The sequence below is a fragment of the Ammodytes marinus genome, assembly GCF_949987685.1.
Source record: "Ammodytes marinus genome assembly, chromosome: 6".
NCBI lineage: Eukaryota > Metazoa > Chordata > Actinopteri > Uranoscopiformes > Ammodytidae > Ammodytes > Ammodytes marinus.
Window position 1 is genome coordinate 8520235 of NC_137235.1, and position 16253 is coordinate 8536487.

Here is a 16253-nt window from a genome sequence, read left to right on the forward strand (position 1 = left end):
TGAGGATTTTGTGATTTACCGTGTCAAAAGCAGCAGAAAGGTCCAGAAGGATGACCACAGAGGAGAGAGAAGCTGCTCTAGCGGTGTGAAGTCGCTCAGAGACAGAAAGGAGGGCCGTCTCAGTTGAGTGGCCCGCCTTGAAACCAGACTGGTGGGGATCAAGAAAGTTGTGTTTGTGAAGAAAGGAAGAGAGTTGATAAAAAAAATAACACGTTCAAGTGTTTTGGAGCTAAATGGAAGAAGAGAGACAGGTCTGTAGTTGTTAACCTCAGACGGGTTGAGGGTGGGTTTTTTTGAGGAGAGGAGTTACTCTTGCCTCTTTAAGAGAGTTGGGGAAACAGCCAGTTGACAAGGAGGAGATAATAAGATGGGTGATGTAAGGAAGAAGGTCAGGAGTGATAGACTGGAGAAGGTGAGGTGGGACGGGATCGAGGGGGCGGGTGGTTGTTCGGGCGGTGGTTATCAGGGTAAGGGTGAACTATTATCACATAGCTTTTGTAATTCCTAGCGTGTCATGAATACCCACAGTTACTGCTGCGGTAGGTGAAAGTTCAATGTCAGACTATCTTCTTTGAATACAGCCTCAAGTCTATTGGCTGAGGACTGAGAAAGTCCAAAGGTCAGATGGGTTTATGACAGAAACTAATAGTGTTTACATATTCTCTCACCTGTCTCCCTGTCACACTGCACAGGTCTCCACATCAGACCATACCCCTCTCCCTCCTTTTCTTTAGACCCCACTTTCTGACGCCCTTTCTCTCTCTCTCTCTCTGCTGGTAATTCTGCTGTTTTTGACGATGTCTACGGAGAAACACATTAATTGTGATGTTGAGGACTATTTCCAGGAACGAGGGCCAACTGTCACATTCAGCAACCTTCACTACTGTGTTCAGGAGACCAGATTCTGCCGTAAGAGAGGTCCTGAGAAATCCATCCTCAAAGATGTGAGGTAGGACGTGGTTCTCGCCTTTGTGTGCACACACGTTGACGCAGCATCATATGTTATTAACTGCGTTAACATTACGCACAGAATATTACAACAATATAGATTTAAGTTGAATGGCTGCTTTACATGCTGCTGTACTTCCTGCTTTAAAGTTAAATCAATAATGCTGCCATGGTTTCATTGAAATATGGGTGTCAGGTGTCAAACAGTTTAGTAAATTATATCTTTTAAATGTTACATGTGATTACCTGACTTGTGAATCAATCAAACATAAACATGAGTTGTTTAAAAAAGGTTTAGCTTTTAGCTTTTTAGCTACAGTATAACATGATAATTGGACAGAATTGTTTTATTCTCAATCTCATTCATATTGTTTTGCTGTAAATACATTGACTTGATTCGATTTTCTGGTTGTTGCAGTGGCATCATGAGACCTGGGATGAATGCAATCATGGGCGCCACGGGGAGTGGTAAAACATCGTAAGAAAACATTTTAATTAGTAAGAAAACTCACAGGCACTGTCTCCAACACATGGCGGACCTCAACCACATGAATATAAGTTATTTTGCCTTTTTGTCAGGCTCCTGGATGTAATCGCTGGCAGAAAAAACCCTGCTGGACTAAAGGAAGGAAAAGTTCTGGTGGACGGCAAAGTCGTCACTTCTGAACTCAGGCTCAGCTCCGCCTACGTGGTTCAGGTACACAAAATAGATACAAACACACAACTTCTTTGAGATTGTTTTACTTTGGAGTTTGTCACTACATCACCTGTGTGCTTCCAGGATGATATCATGATGGGCACTCTGACTGTGAGGGAGAACCTTCTGTTCAGTGCCAACCTGCGCCTCAGCCCTAAGAGTCACTCCTCGGCGGATAAAACCAGCAGGGTAGATGCCATCATACAAGACCTGAGTCTAACGGACTGTGCAAACACCAAGGTACTGTGTTTTTCCAAGCTAATAAGTAATATATCGGACCATACAGCAGCTTTGGAAAGAGTTCTGCAGGGTACTACTCAATGTAAAAGACTGTTACTTTATTCACATCTCACTTAGGTATAAGCAGAAGCATTTGTGTTAAGATCTACTTTCGACTATAGCAAGTGAAAAAAATTGTTCACTTGACATATTATTTTTTATAAAATAACAATTATCTTCATCACTATAACCTGCTATATAAAACGATGAACAACGTGCACAAATGATATGAAAACATGTATTATTCTTTTCCTCTTCATTGACAAAGTGTGAACAGCTCTGTGGCTGTCCAATGTGCCTCATTCATGAGTGTCAGAAATGTATTTTTGGTGTGCAGATAGGGACAGAGTTTCTGCGTGGCGTTTCTGGAGGTGAAAGGAAGCGTTGCAGCATTGGGATGGAGCTCATCACTTCTCCCTCCCTGCTGTTTCTGGATGAACCCACCACTGGCCTGGACTCCAACACTGCAAACTGTATCATCGGTCTGCTGCACAAGTACAACACCATTACTAATTCATCCCACATTGGGGTAACACATACAGTACTAACATCAAAGACAACTGAAGCATAGGATGCTGCTGGAGATGGCGGGGCCAAACAGTGGCCAGCACACTATTCACTGTGGGCTTTAATTAACATTGACTTAGGTTAGAGCAGCTCACAGCCCCCGCTAATTGGCAGCATCTTCACCATAATGCTGTCTTTGTGTTTTTGGATGGAATCTAATTTCCTTATGTGTGTCCAGGCTGTCCAGGAGAGGTAAGACTGTGATTTTCTCCATCCACCAGCCGCGCTACTCCATCTTCAGACTGTTTGAGCATCTGACTCTGATGCATAAAGGGGAGGTGGTGTACGCAGGAGCAGGAGACCACGCACTGGAATACTTCACAGACCTTGGTATGTGTGTGTGTTTACAATGAAAGGTGTAGGACCTCGACAAGGAATGCGTAATAATAAATTACCATTAATATGCAGATGATGAACTACTGCACTATTTAAAATTCTCAAATACCACAATGTTGTTTGCTTTAATAGTGGCAATGTTGCATGTGTCTGTGTCTGTGTGTGTGTGTGTGTGTGTGTGTGTGTGTGTGTGTGTGTGTGTGTGTGTGTGTGTGTGTGTGTGTGTGTGTGTATGTGTGTGTGTGTGTGTGTGTGTGTGTGTGTGTGTGTGTGTGTGTGTGTGTGTGTGTGTGTGTGTGTGTGTGTGTGTGTGTGTTTACAGGCTACCAGATTGAGCCCTTCAACAACCCTGCTGATTTCTTCTTGGATATCACAAACGGAGAGGAAAAACCCACATGCAGGTACGCCAACAAAACACACCCACACAGTTCAGATGTATGATACCACCAGAGGCTCTAAGCGTGGGCTATGCTTATTTGTGGGTATGAATACAGCTGGGTGTCATAGTCAGATTAGGATAAAAGTTGATGGAAAATGTAAAGTTTTTATCAGATACGTGTTTAAAATAAAAACAATATTTTTCACTTACAAAGTCGCCGAATCCTGAGTGTCTGAGCAGAGATAATGGCTAAATAATGAACAAAATGATTAGGCTATGTTGTCAAATGGATTATTTTTCTCTTTCCACAGTAGAGAGTAACAACCCATTGGCAGTCATATACAGCCAGTCCCATCTGTGCCAGAATATGCTTGAAGAGTTGAACCATGTGAACAACAGCATTGCTGGAGATGGCAGAAGTCAAGACAAGGCAGCTGTCTACGCCACCTCTTTCCTCTATCAGGTCAGCCAACTCCACAGTACAGAAACATATCAAAATTGAGCTTAAATAATTTTTCTTACATAGTTTTTTTTAACTAACTATCCTTTTAAGGGTAATTAAATTCCCAGGTGTTATAAACTCAGTTATATTGTTGCATCGCTAAGTTTATTGACGTCAGCTGTTAGGTCAGTGTGTTCGGCTGCCCGCTGAATGAACCCTGTTTATAGCTGTCATCATATCTTAGTGTGTGTGTGTGTGTGTGTGTGTGTGTGTGTGTGTGTGTGTGTGTGTGTGTGTGTGTGCGTGCGTGCGTGCGTGCATGTGTGCGTGTGTGTGTGCGTGTGTGTGTGTGCGTGTGACAGATGCGTGTGGTGTGTGGCAGGACACTGCTAAACTTGCTCAGGAACCCTCAGACCTCGTATGGCCAGTTGGCTCTTAACATCTTCTTTGCCATTCTGGTGGGACTCATCTATTACCAAATGCCCTTAACGCTGCCCGAGGCTTGGCAGAACAGGTACGCTACAAATAAACCACACCCAACCCTAGAATTACCTCAGTGTATCTGCTCTCTTTTCACCTCTGCCCATTCTTCAAACTGTAAATGTGTCACCTTTCCTCAACCCACCCCAAGGCCAACTGATCAAATAACTCCATATCTCCATTTCATTAAAGGTCAAGTGTGCAAGCGCTATGGGGTAGATTTTAATTGAAATATAGGCTAGTAAACGAGTGAGATAGGAAGCCATGATGTCGAGATGAGGAAACAACTTTTATGATGCTGCCATATCGTCAGGGGGATCTTTAGAGACATTTTCTCATAAGTATCCATCAGATAACTCTCTCTCTCCCTCTCTCCCTCCCTCTCTCTCTCTCTCTCTCTCTCTCTCTCTCTCTCTCTCTCTCTCTCTCTCTCTCTCTCTCTCTCTCTCTCTCTCTCTCTCTCTCTCTCTCTGCAACAGGAGTGGAGCATTCTTCTTCCTTATCATAAACATGGTGTTTGGAAATCTGTCGGCAGTTGAACTCTTTATCAATGAAAGGGCAATCTTTATGTGAGTGATAAGAGTTTGTTGTTTCTTGTTGACCATTTGCTCCTACAGGCAATATAAATCTTTAAAAGCAATATAAAAATGTAAATGCATTGCTTTAACTTTTGTTATTGTTTTGTCGCAGTCACGAGAACTCCAGTGGCTATTACCGTACTTCTGTCTACTTCCTGTCCAAGGTCTTTGCTGACCTCATCCCCAACCGCATCATCCCCATCTTTGTGTTTTCAGCCATCGCCTACTATATGATGGGTAATTGTCAAACGTACATGAGCACATACAGTATATAATATACCCACCAGGAATATGCACCATAATGTACAATGCAGATAGAGGAGGCCACCCTGATGCAACCAGTAACAAAGTGTAGAAGAACAGGTGCTATTGTATTCATGTGCTTGGATTAACTATTTAGCTGAATTACTGTCCTGTATGACTCAGGCAGAGATCTTCAAATCAAGAAGTGCCTTTGTCAATTTCCCCAGTACACTTAGCCACAAAACCGCTTAACATTATAATTATTTCTGCACTGGCTCGGCTTCATCCTGAGGGGTTTCAAGCTTGGAGAATTACAATCTAAATGACAGGGAGCTGCCTGCCTCCAGTTTGGACTGTCTTCCTAATTTTAGCTCCTGCTGTTGAGCACTTTTAGTCTGGAACCTTCCACTTGACCTTTCTGCCATGTCTGATCCCACCAGAGGGAACCTGCTCAAAGCGATGCTCTGAATTATTTTCTCAAAATGCCCATTTTGGTTGATGGAGATTTTTTCTGTCTTTCTGTTGACATGTATCCACTGCTCTTTTAGGGTTGAAGCCTGCCTTTGAGGCCTTCCTGTGTTTTAGCCTGACAATGTCTATGGTCAGTCTGGGAGGAGTCGGTCTGGCCTTCCTCATCTCAGCGAGTGTGTCTACATTTGCCATGGCAAACATCCTCATTAGTTTACCCTTTGTCTTCATGATGGTGAGACACCAAGAAACACACATACACCGACACAATATACAATACATGACTGTGGTCATAATGTGTGCTATTATAGACATTTAGTATCATTATATTTCACATGTTCCTCCTCTTCCCCTTTCATCCTGCAATTTGTAGGTCTTTGGTGGTTATCTTGTCAATCTCAATTCCATGCTGAGCTGGCTCTCCTGGCTGAAATGGATCAGTCTCTTCAAATATGGATTGGATGTAAGTTATGGAAAATAGGCAGAGCAAGAGCAAAGGGTGGGGCATGGGACTGAGATCAGTGGGATGGAATTGAATCTGTCTTTATCTGTAATGAAGATCTTTGTCCAGCCCAATGTCTTTGTCCCTTTCAGGCTGCATTCACCATCGAGATGACAGGACAAAATTTCACCAGTGGCAAAATGTGAGTGCTGAGGGATAAAATCGCCATTCCTTAAAACATAATCACAAACAAACACACACACAAACACACACACACACACACACACACACACACACACACACACACTGAGCATGTCTTGTCTGTGTGCAGCCAAATCCCAGGAGAGGTGTTCCTGGATAGTCAGGGAATCGACTATTCTGCGAGGGGCTTCTGGCAGAACCAGGTGGCCCTGCTGTCCATCACGTTGATCTGCATGTTCCTGTCCTACGTACAGCTAAGACGAATCAACCGCTGGAAATGATGCCCGTTCATCCGTCTGTGTACCCAACGACCATGTACTGTTTCCTTTATCATATTTATTTAATAACAAACAAGATAAAATTGCAATTCTGTTGTTTTATGTGTGCACTCGATGAAATAAGCTTTCTAATGTGATATAATGTAAATAATTTTTTGAATTGTTGAACATGTACACATCTCTCTCTCTCTCTCTGTCAATGTCACTCACTCACTTACTCACTCACTAATGCTATCACACGTAAACACACGTGTTGTAACATTTGGTTCCCAGGTGGATAAGCTGCCACTAAGCACATTTGGTCTGTCCATGAGGGAATGAACAGCAACGGCCAATCCAACGTCAAAGTCCTTACAAAGCCTCTAAAGGCCAGGATACACCAATCCGACTCGTTCCGACTACCCAAAAAATGGAGTCGCCGTTTCAGGAAGCTCCAGTCTTCCCGTCGCGGCCAAAAAACACACTGAGACGACTGCTTATTTTCCGTACAATGAGTTAACATTAGCTACTGTAAAAAGAAAAGGTGTACACAATCTAGGGTGTATTTTATGTATGATGTAATAATCATAAAAGAGTCAATGCATAAAGCTAAGGTCATGCATAAACAGTGAATGAAATGACATTTTTGTGTAATCAATTTTTTTTTTATTAACAAAGAGATACAGATAAAGAAGGCATGGGTGTAAACTGATGCCTAAAGATGCCATAAAACTTAATAACGTGTCATAAACATGGTTGACATGCATGTTAGTTAAATAACAGGGAGGCGTAGAGTGTAGTGATACTAGGAATTAGAAAGATACATAACAAATCTTCACTCTACACATTGAAGATTTTGAAGTGGAATGATATGTTGCAAAGCTGTGTTTCTCAAGCTTAAATTAATCTAAATTTCAGGTTTGTATCAAGCAGTTGTTCAAAGTAAATTAAATCATTTCAAACTAAACAGTAGGAGCAGAACATTTCATTCCTCTCTTCAAGTATGCATGCTATCCTGTCTCTCTCTCTTGCACTGCGTGTATGTGTTTCTCTCTGTGTGAATGCTTGCCTCTTCCGTTGTGCCTGTCTGTCCTCTAACCACGGCTATTCAATAGGCGGCCCGCGGGCCAGGTCCGGCCCGCGAATGAATATTTACTGGCCCCCGCCTTGACTACCGACCGACCCAAAAAAAAATATTTTATTTTTTATTTTTTTTAAGTGGTGCACAATTAATGTACTAGCACGCGCGATGTGTGCTTTTGCATGGTCATAACTGCGCGAAAGGCCGTGATCTGCAGTAAATAAATGTGCACATGTGTCTCCAAGCGTTTCTCTATCAGCTGCTCTGTGTATGCAGCTTTGTGCACGCGATTGTACAGCAGTGTAAGTGTATGGTCCATTATTTGTATTTAGTGTGTCTGCATAATATTGCACCAGTAGAACTTTGCTTTGTATTGTCTGCATGTTTGCACAAAATGTGTACCTTCACATAGCAAACAAAATTGCACAATTGTAAAGTCAGTGTCTGTAGTTTTTTTGTATTCAAATAAGCAGTTTATTTCTGTACTGTGCATTGGCATCTTTGAGCAAAATACAGCCAAGCGCGCCGCGCCTCCCATGACCCTGGACAGTGACCCCTTGACAAACACATTTTTGGGGGGAAAACACTGTAGTGTAAGGTGTTGCACTTAGAGTTGCCTACATTTATTTCTATGTTTTTTGATAAGCTGTTGCACTCTTAGTAAACCTAGGCCTACCTGTATTTTGACAAGCTGTTGCACTTAGAGTACATTTATTTCTATGTATTTTGATAAGCTGTTGAAGAGTTAACCTATTGTGTTTTCCTGAACTGATAAGATTGTTAAACACTTAAACAACAGGCAGCCTATGTTAATCAAATAGGGATTATTTTTGATAAGCTGGTGAACTCTATTTGATAAAATAAAGACAATATATGCACTCCTATATCGTTGTAGTGTTTTACAGTAGGGGAAGGTGGGGTGATTTGTGCAACTTTTTACTCAAAGTGATTTTAAAGTGAGGCCTTGACAGTTATGTCTCCAACTCAAATATGTACATATATTTCAGGATGTTGTGCATCCCTGGCAATAAAAACTTTGGATCTGGAATAAACTGTTTAAGAAATATAGCTTTCGGAAAAAAAGTTGTCTTGTCGCACAAATCACCCCACGTAGTGGGGTGATTTGTGCGTCATTGTGTCACAATGACAAAGTCACCATCATCATCTTTCTGGCCATCTGAACTCTCATCAGTGGTGTCGTTAAGTGGAATTGAGATGTCACTCTCTCCTGAGCTACTGTAGACTATCACTTTCTTTTGGTGACCAGCGTATACAGCCATGCCACTGGCACAACTCTCAGAAATGTACTTTGCACTAGTTGCTCCGTGCTTGTGGAACCAACTGCCACCTGACAAATGTGATTCCCCCTACATTTCTGCCTTTAAATCAAGGCTCAAAACCCATATGTACACCCTGGTGTTTCCTCCCCATTAACCTCTGCACTACTTACTTACCTCTGCACTACTATCTGTGTTTATGTGGATGTATGGGCTTTACGTCTTTTATTTTGGTTATTGTTATTTTACCTTCATTGTTTACCTACTGAATGCACTATGTACAGCACTTTGGACAGTGCAAACTGTCATAAATGTGCTTTTATAAATACATTTTACTTACTTACTTACTTATAACTCACCCAGGCCCTTGCGCACAAATCACCCCATCCCCAGAATTTTGGATAATAGGCATGATGCAGCAATTTAGGGTTGACATTGTGCTAACTATATAGACTCAAAGTGTAGCATACCAAAGCACTAAAACATGTGTCAAATGTTTTCAAACGTGTCTATAATTGTTCAGACACAATAATCAAAAAACCTTGATCATGGAAATTTTACTTTGAAAGGCAAAACACAGTTTTTTGAGCTTAAATGTGCTTATATCTTATTCCTTGTGTCTCCCTTCTTTACAGGATGAGTCAAATGGATGGCTCTTCTTAAATATGTGGTCACATTTCCAATTTCTTCCACGGTTTTCTAGAAACAAGGGGTTTTGCAACTTCCAAAATGCACAAATCACCCCACCTTCCCCTATATGTAGCTATTGATGTGATGCTCATCAATTTTAGGCATTTTTTTCCGGCCCCTCATTTTGGATAATTTCCACCAACCGGCCCCCATTCAAAACTAATTGAATAGCCCTGCCATAGTGGATCCTGCATCCATACTGTTCAAACGTTCGCAATTTACAGTACATATAATTTTTTTTCCCAAAAACTTGTTTATACTGGGATTTTTTTGTTTATCTACTTCTGTACGCACAGCATCTATTATTGCATGTGTGTCCGTGCTGGGAAAGAGATCCCAACTCTGTTGCTCTTCCTGAGGTTTCTTCCACTATTAACAGTTTTTTCCTTATCTAAATCGAGGACAGAGGTTGCGGTATGTTGTTCAGATTATCAAGACCCCATAGGCAACTTGTAACTTGTAATATTGGGAAACATAAAATAAATTTGACATGACAACATTTCATGGAAGCTGCCAAAATTCTGTCATTTTTATAAAAACAATCAACCAATCACCAATGTTGAATATCTTAGCAGGGCTATTGGAACTGCAAAATCATACAGTTGTATGACTGATCCAAATAGCAAACAGGTAGAAGCACAGAACACGCATGGGATAAGTAACAGAAGCACAAAACAGAAGTTCATCTCTCAAGTTGGAAGATGACAACACATAAACTGTGCTTCTAATTTTTCATTTCCTTAGAAACTTTTCACACCTCTTGCGCTCTTATTCAGGCCTTTTCCCACGGTCACTGGTGTGTTCTCCAACCCACGGAGCCACTCTGTACACTTCAGCACCACATGCTCGTCCACGACGGAGTCTTCCTCTTCCTCGTACTCCACATCGTCATACTTGTGCTGTTCGTTCAGGAGAGAGATCTTCATGATAGAGTTTATGTCTTTTAATTCAGCATGGCTGTTATTGCTTTTCGGAGGGACTCTGCTGTTTGGAGTGCTTTGCCTCTGTGTTGCTGGTTGATGCCTTTTAGAGACGTTCTCCCTCCTGTGTCTGGAATCCAAGGCGCTCCCCCAAACACTCCCAGAATTCCTGGACGCTGAATGATGTTGCCGCCTCTCGCTGTTCCTCCGCTGCAGCAGCATGACAGCTTCAGGTGTGAGTGTTAGTGTGAAACGGGCCGCCCTCTCCTGATGCCTGGCCCTGGTCCTCACCTCTGGTTCAAGTGTAACAGAGCTACGGTTCACCAGTTTGGGCTGTGGCGTCTTAGCCAGGGACTCACTGGAGCTGGAGGCAGGGACGCCGTCTGTCAAGATTCAAGATGGTCTATTTGTCATATGCACAACAATTACAGCAGCAGTCTCAGGCTCCCTTTAAATGTGCACTATGTAACTTTGGGTGTGTCAGAGAAGTGAACAGTTCCTAAGTTATATTCTCATAACTGAATAAATTAACTTTAATCACAGGAAAATTTGATCCCGAGAACACTGTTTGAAGTTTGAAAGCTTCCTGAAAAATGTGTGTTTCACTGTGGCTGTGAACAGCAGCAGGGATAGAATTATTCAGTAAAGAAAATATGTTTTGTAAACTGCAGGCTGTGCAAATGTAAACAAATCCGTCTCCTCTGAAACTGCATCTTTAATAATGCAACATAAAATAAATATACAAGAGAAAAACACAGGTGGAGAGCAACTTTGAGACCTAAATGAACACAAAAGTAGTGCTAAGACAGTGCAGAAACAAATTTACAGTCCCCTCCATAAGTATCGGAACAGTGAGGCCAATTCCTTTATTTTTGCTGTAGACTGGAAACATTTGGCTTTGACACCAAAAGATGAATATGGGACAATAGCTCAACATTTCAGCTTTCATTTCCAGGTATTCACATCTGGATCTGATACACAACTGAGAAGATATAATTATTTGAAAAGGAACACCACATTTTTAGGCAAGCAAAAGTATTGGAACAGATAGACTTTAAATACATTAAAGTGAATAAACCGTAATATTTTGTCGCAAATACTTTGCTTGCAATAACTGCATCAAGCCTGTGACCCATTGACATCACCAAATATTTGCCTTCTTCTTTTGTGATGCTTTTCCAGGCTTTCACCGCAGCCTCATTCAGTTGCTGTTTATTTTGGGGGGTTACTCCCTTCGGTCTCCTCTTTAGCAGGTAAAATGCATGCTCTATAGCGTTTAAGTCTGGAGATTGACTTGGCCAGTCTAAAACCTTCCATTTCTTGCCCCTGATGAACTCCTTTGTTGTTTTTGCAGTTTTTTTGGATCATTATCTTGCTGCATGATGGAGCATCTTCCAATCAGTTTGGTTGCATCTTTCTTTAAATTGGCAGACCGAATGTTTCTGTAGACTTCTAAGTTCATTTTGCTGTTGCCATCATGTGTTACTGTGTTGTTGTCAAGATGAACCTTTACCAAAGTGATGGAAAGGCTAAAGTTTGGAGAAAGAAAGGATCTGCTCATGACCCCAAACATACAAGCTCATCTGTGAAACACGGTGGAGGCAATGTCATGGCTTTGGCTTGCATGGCTTCTTCTGGGACGGGCTCATTATTCTTCATTGATGACGTAACACATGATGGCAACAGCAAAATTAACTCAGAAGTTTACAGAAACATTTTGTCTGACAATTTAAGGAAAGATGCAACCAAACTGATTGGAAGATCCTCCAACATGCAGCAAGATAATGACCCAAAACACAACGAAGGAGTTGATCAGGGGCAAGAAGTGGAAGGTTTTAGACTGGCTAAGTCAATCTCCAGACTTAAACGCTATAGAGCATGCATTTTACCTGCTAAAGAGGAGACTTAAGAGAGTAACCCCCTAACACAAACAACAACTGAATGAGGCTGCGTTGAAAGCCTGGAAAAGCATCACAAAAGAATAATGCAACAGTTTTGTGATGTCAATGGGTCACAGGCTTGATGCGGTTATTGCAAGCAAAGGATTTGTGACAAAATAATATGTTTTATTCACTTTGATTTATTTAAAGTCTATCTGTTCCAATACTTCTGCTCGCCTAAAAATGTGTTGTTCCTTTACAAATAATGATATCTTCTCAGTTGTGTATCAGATCCAGATGTAAATACCTGGAAATGAAAGATGAAATGTTGAGCTATTGTCTCATATTCATCTGTTGGTGTAAAACCCAAATGTTTCCAGTCTACAGTAAAAATAAAGGAATTGGCCTCACTGTTCCGATACTTATGGAGGGGACTGTAAGTGTAGAGATGAGTTTTACCATATATCTGTTTTGAAGGCAACACTCTCTCCCTTCTCCTTGCGTGCAGCTCTGCCGCTGACACTCCTTTGGCGGTCGGCAGGCGACTCCTGGGTTGGCTCTTCTTCCCCAGCTGCTTGAGGTTCAGTCGCTCCTTCACCGAGCCACCTTTGTCCTCGAGTTGGAGCTTCATCTTGGATTCAGAAGTGGTAGATGGAGGGTTGTTGATGGGTCTCTCCTTCCCGGACAGTCCTGACACAGAGCGTGCAATGGACACAGGCGGGATGAAGGGCATTTTGGCAACACACAGGATCAAATAGGAGAGCAGTTCACTTTTGCTTTCGAATTGCTGGAAGAAAAAAGAGGAGGGCACTATGGAGGAAACCGGTGCAGGGAGTGAGGCGAGATGATCCGATGCATCCTCGGCCATGCAGCGGGTCTGCAGTGTGTGGCTGCTGGGATCAACCAGTGCATGAGTGCTCATCTACCCTTGGATCAGCAGACATCCAGACAACTTCTAATACCTGAGCGTCAGCAGCAGGGCGTGGCACGGCATGCTGCAGAAGGCGTGCATGACCCCAACAGGAGGGCAATGACAGGTTTCACTGCATCTCAAATGCTCATTAGCTACTCTGGAGGCTCAGAGATCTAAAATAAACTAACACCTCTAATCCTCTGGAGCCATTAGTGAGGACAAGTTTACTACCCGCAGTGAGAGTGCACATGCAGGCTTAATCCACGCAGGCAGTTTTGAAAACAAAGAGTGTAAGATCAGTGTCTGTACTGAGCTCTGTGTATAGTGGCTGAGGTAAAATCCGTGGAAACGAAGTCTCACTGGTGCAGTGTGTGGAATTGATTGGTATTTTTCAGGTCAGACTTCGTAGAAATGGAATATAATATCCATAAGTATGTTTTAAATAGTACAGTCGTTTGAAAATAAGTTATTTATTTTATTTCCTTAGCCTTTTATATTTACATAGGAGTGAGTCACCCTACACGAGGCTGCCATGTTACTACAGTGGCCCAGAACTGGCAAACTTAACGGCCATATTGCTATTGTGGGAAGACTGGGAGGCATTGGTGGATGCCATCTTTAGTAACTAATCCGGTATTACACACGGCACCTTTAAGCATGAAAGTAAATTTTTGACCGTCAATGTAGTATGCTAAATAAATAACATGCAATAACAAGCTGTTTGCACAGTGTTTAACTGCACCTCATGATGCAGATCAGCAGATAATTTTATTTTATTTTTTGTTTAAAAACTCATTTAACTTGCAGGTATTATTTATTTTGGCAAAATATAGACCATCTGATCAAATGTCAAAGCACAGCATTTTGTTCGCCCTTTTATTTAAAAAAAAAAAAAGGCAGAAAAAAAAGGCAGAAAACTTGACTAAAGTATTCCCATAGAAAACATTTATTTTAGTTTATTTTTTTACAAAACATAATAAAATTGTTTTAAAATATGTCTTAATTTTACATGACAGGAACACACATTTCTAATATATTATACATTTAAAAATAGATCTTCAATATTCAGTTGGAAGTTGTATTATGATGAAGAAACCCACTAGATTAACCTGTTGGTGGTCAGGCTCATGTGTTGTCATTCACAGCACCTCTTCCCGTGTATGTGGATGACTCGTTGACAGAGAGGACAAGTGTGATGGGCATCCTTGAAATGATTTACAAAAAATGGAATCAGGCAGCATCCAAGCAGCAACCTGAGGGACAGAAATGACACCAGTGTTTGCCTTTTGAATGCCGGGCAATTAAATGACCAGATTTAGGTGTTTTAATTGAGATTCTACTCACCCGCAAAACACAAATACAAGAAAAATGAGCCATGCATAAGTCCCGACTCGGTAGGTGACCTGCGTGGTGACCTGGGTCTGACAATGAAGGCATTTCGTCAGACCTGGAGATCGATACAGCCGTTCATAGCTCACAAACTTTACTTTGGGTGTAGTCAGAGTAAGAAGATCCACTAGAGAGAAAAGACATGGGAGCATGAGAAGAAAATGTTCTGAATGTTACATAACAGCATACAATACACTCTTAAATCAACAACGCTTTAAGTTCTTATTATGTGATTAGTACTTAGAGGTTGGCCTAGCACAATATGATTTTTATTTTCCCAATTGTATGTTATCCCTCCCGAAACTTCCAGTGGAATTAAATTAGCATGTAGAGGTCAGCACTATGCCACCACACACATAGTTTCGGATAGTGCAACATTTTAAATACACAGACAACTCTACAATCAACACTTCATACCTTAAAATAACTTAAAAAAAAAAATCTAGCCTACCTTTGAGTTTAAAAAAGCAAAAAACATCACTGAATCATGAAGAAAGAGAATGCGACACTCAAGCCTACTCTCATTCAAAATGGAGAGAAATGTTTAGTGTGCATGCACCTGGTAGAGATGAGTTGGTTTGGGTGGAGCTGCCAAGTCCAGGAGAAAAGGAGAAGGAGGCAGGTGGCGGTAGGGGGCTGAAAGGTGAGTGAACATGGTAGCTACTAACATCTCGCCATGATTGACTTTCATCTGTAAAAAGATCAATAAATACAAGTATGTAGATACAAATTGACACTTTTTCTTTTTAAATGTGAAAACAAGATAATTTCAGGTTGTGTAAACCAAGCTGGTTGAGAGCTATTTTACCTGGTAAGAAGTACGGTGGAGGTGTAGGAAGCTGTTCTCCTTCAACTTTTGATATTGACTCCATTTGAAGATTAGGTCACGTACCACAGATTTGTTTTTTAAAGGAGAGAGTGAGGATCTGAATGTGTTTTGGTGTTGGCAGCCAGCAGCAGCTCATCTGTAGGTCTACCAGGTGCGATGGAGGGATACTAATTGAATTTGAAACCCACTCTGATTGGTTTAAGAACCTTTTACCCATAAGTCAATAGCATGATGATATTTAAAATTAGGCAGAATTTGGATCTATTATTTTAAAAAGTTGCATGATACAGCTACATTCCTTGTTGGCCTATTTTTTTAGGCCTCACAATGTCATTGACTTTCATAGATTTTAAAAGGATTAGCCCTATTTGTATAGGCTACTGTCGTAAAAAAGGCCATAGACTGCCGATACAGTCGGGGTGTTGTTAGACCCCTTTTACTGTGTAAAGTGTTTATCTGCTGTGCCCCAGTAAAAAAATAATAATAATAAAATTGACACCTTTAATTGACCCCAATAGGAGCACATATACACATAGCAGGAATTCAGAAATGTTTGGGGGGTCTATGCCCCATAGCTTTATGTCTTGCAACACCCCTTTCATTCCTTCAAATTTTATAAAATGTAACATAAGAGTTCAGTGTTCAATGCCTATTAGAATACAATACTTGTGGGCTTTTTCCCCTTTTCTTTTTTTGCATGCTGTTACATGCATGCTTTTACATGTTGTGTCTGTATGGTTTTTGATAACTGGATTTCTCTAAATGATTATATAAATAAAATTAATTAATTAATATGCTATTAAATATGCCATAATATGTATACACTAGTTTAGGTCTGCTAGAAACAACTAGTACACTGCCTAGGCCTCCAATCACAAGACATCGGGACGGCAAGTAACCAATCAGAAGCAAAGTGGGTCGGTACTAGCCAATCAGATGCAGAGAGGGGCCGCTTGT

General features: G+C 41.3%; 2 protein-coding genes across 2 annotated transcripts; one reads left to right on the forward strand and one right to left on the reverse strand.

Annotated features, from left to right (window-relative positions):
• Nucleotides 1-797: 797 nt before the first annotated feature.
• abcg2b (ATP-binding cassette, sub-family G (WHITE), member 2b) lies at nt 798-6341 on the forward strand (the record flags this gene model as incomplete). The annotated part of the gene is made up of 15 exons (XM_080029910.1): nt 798-949; nt 1367-1426; nt 1528-1645; nt 1730-1885; nt 2262-2419; nt 2670-2821; nt 3150-3262; nt 3523-3669; nt 4011-4162; nt 4608-4697; nt 4819-4943; nt 5498-5652; nt 5791-5880; nt 6012-6061; nt 6191-6341. 15 exons carry the CDS (start codon nt 798-800, stop codon nt 6339-6341), a joined length of 1869 nt encoding a protein of 622 aa, XP_079886036.1.
• A 3764-nt stretch (nt 6342-10105) lies between these two features.
• Nucleotides 10106-13087, reverse strand: LOC307252273 (uncharacterized protein; the record flags this gene model as incomplete). Its single annotated transcript, XM_080029911.1, has 2 exons — nt 10106-10668; nt 12625-13087. 2 exons carry the CDS (start codon nt 13085-13087, stop codon nt 10106-10108), a joined length of 1026 nt encoding a protein of 341 aa, XP_079886037.1.
• Between the last annotated feature and the right edge of the window lie 3166 nt (nt 13088-16253).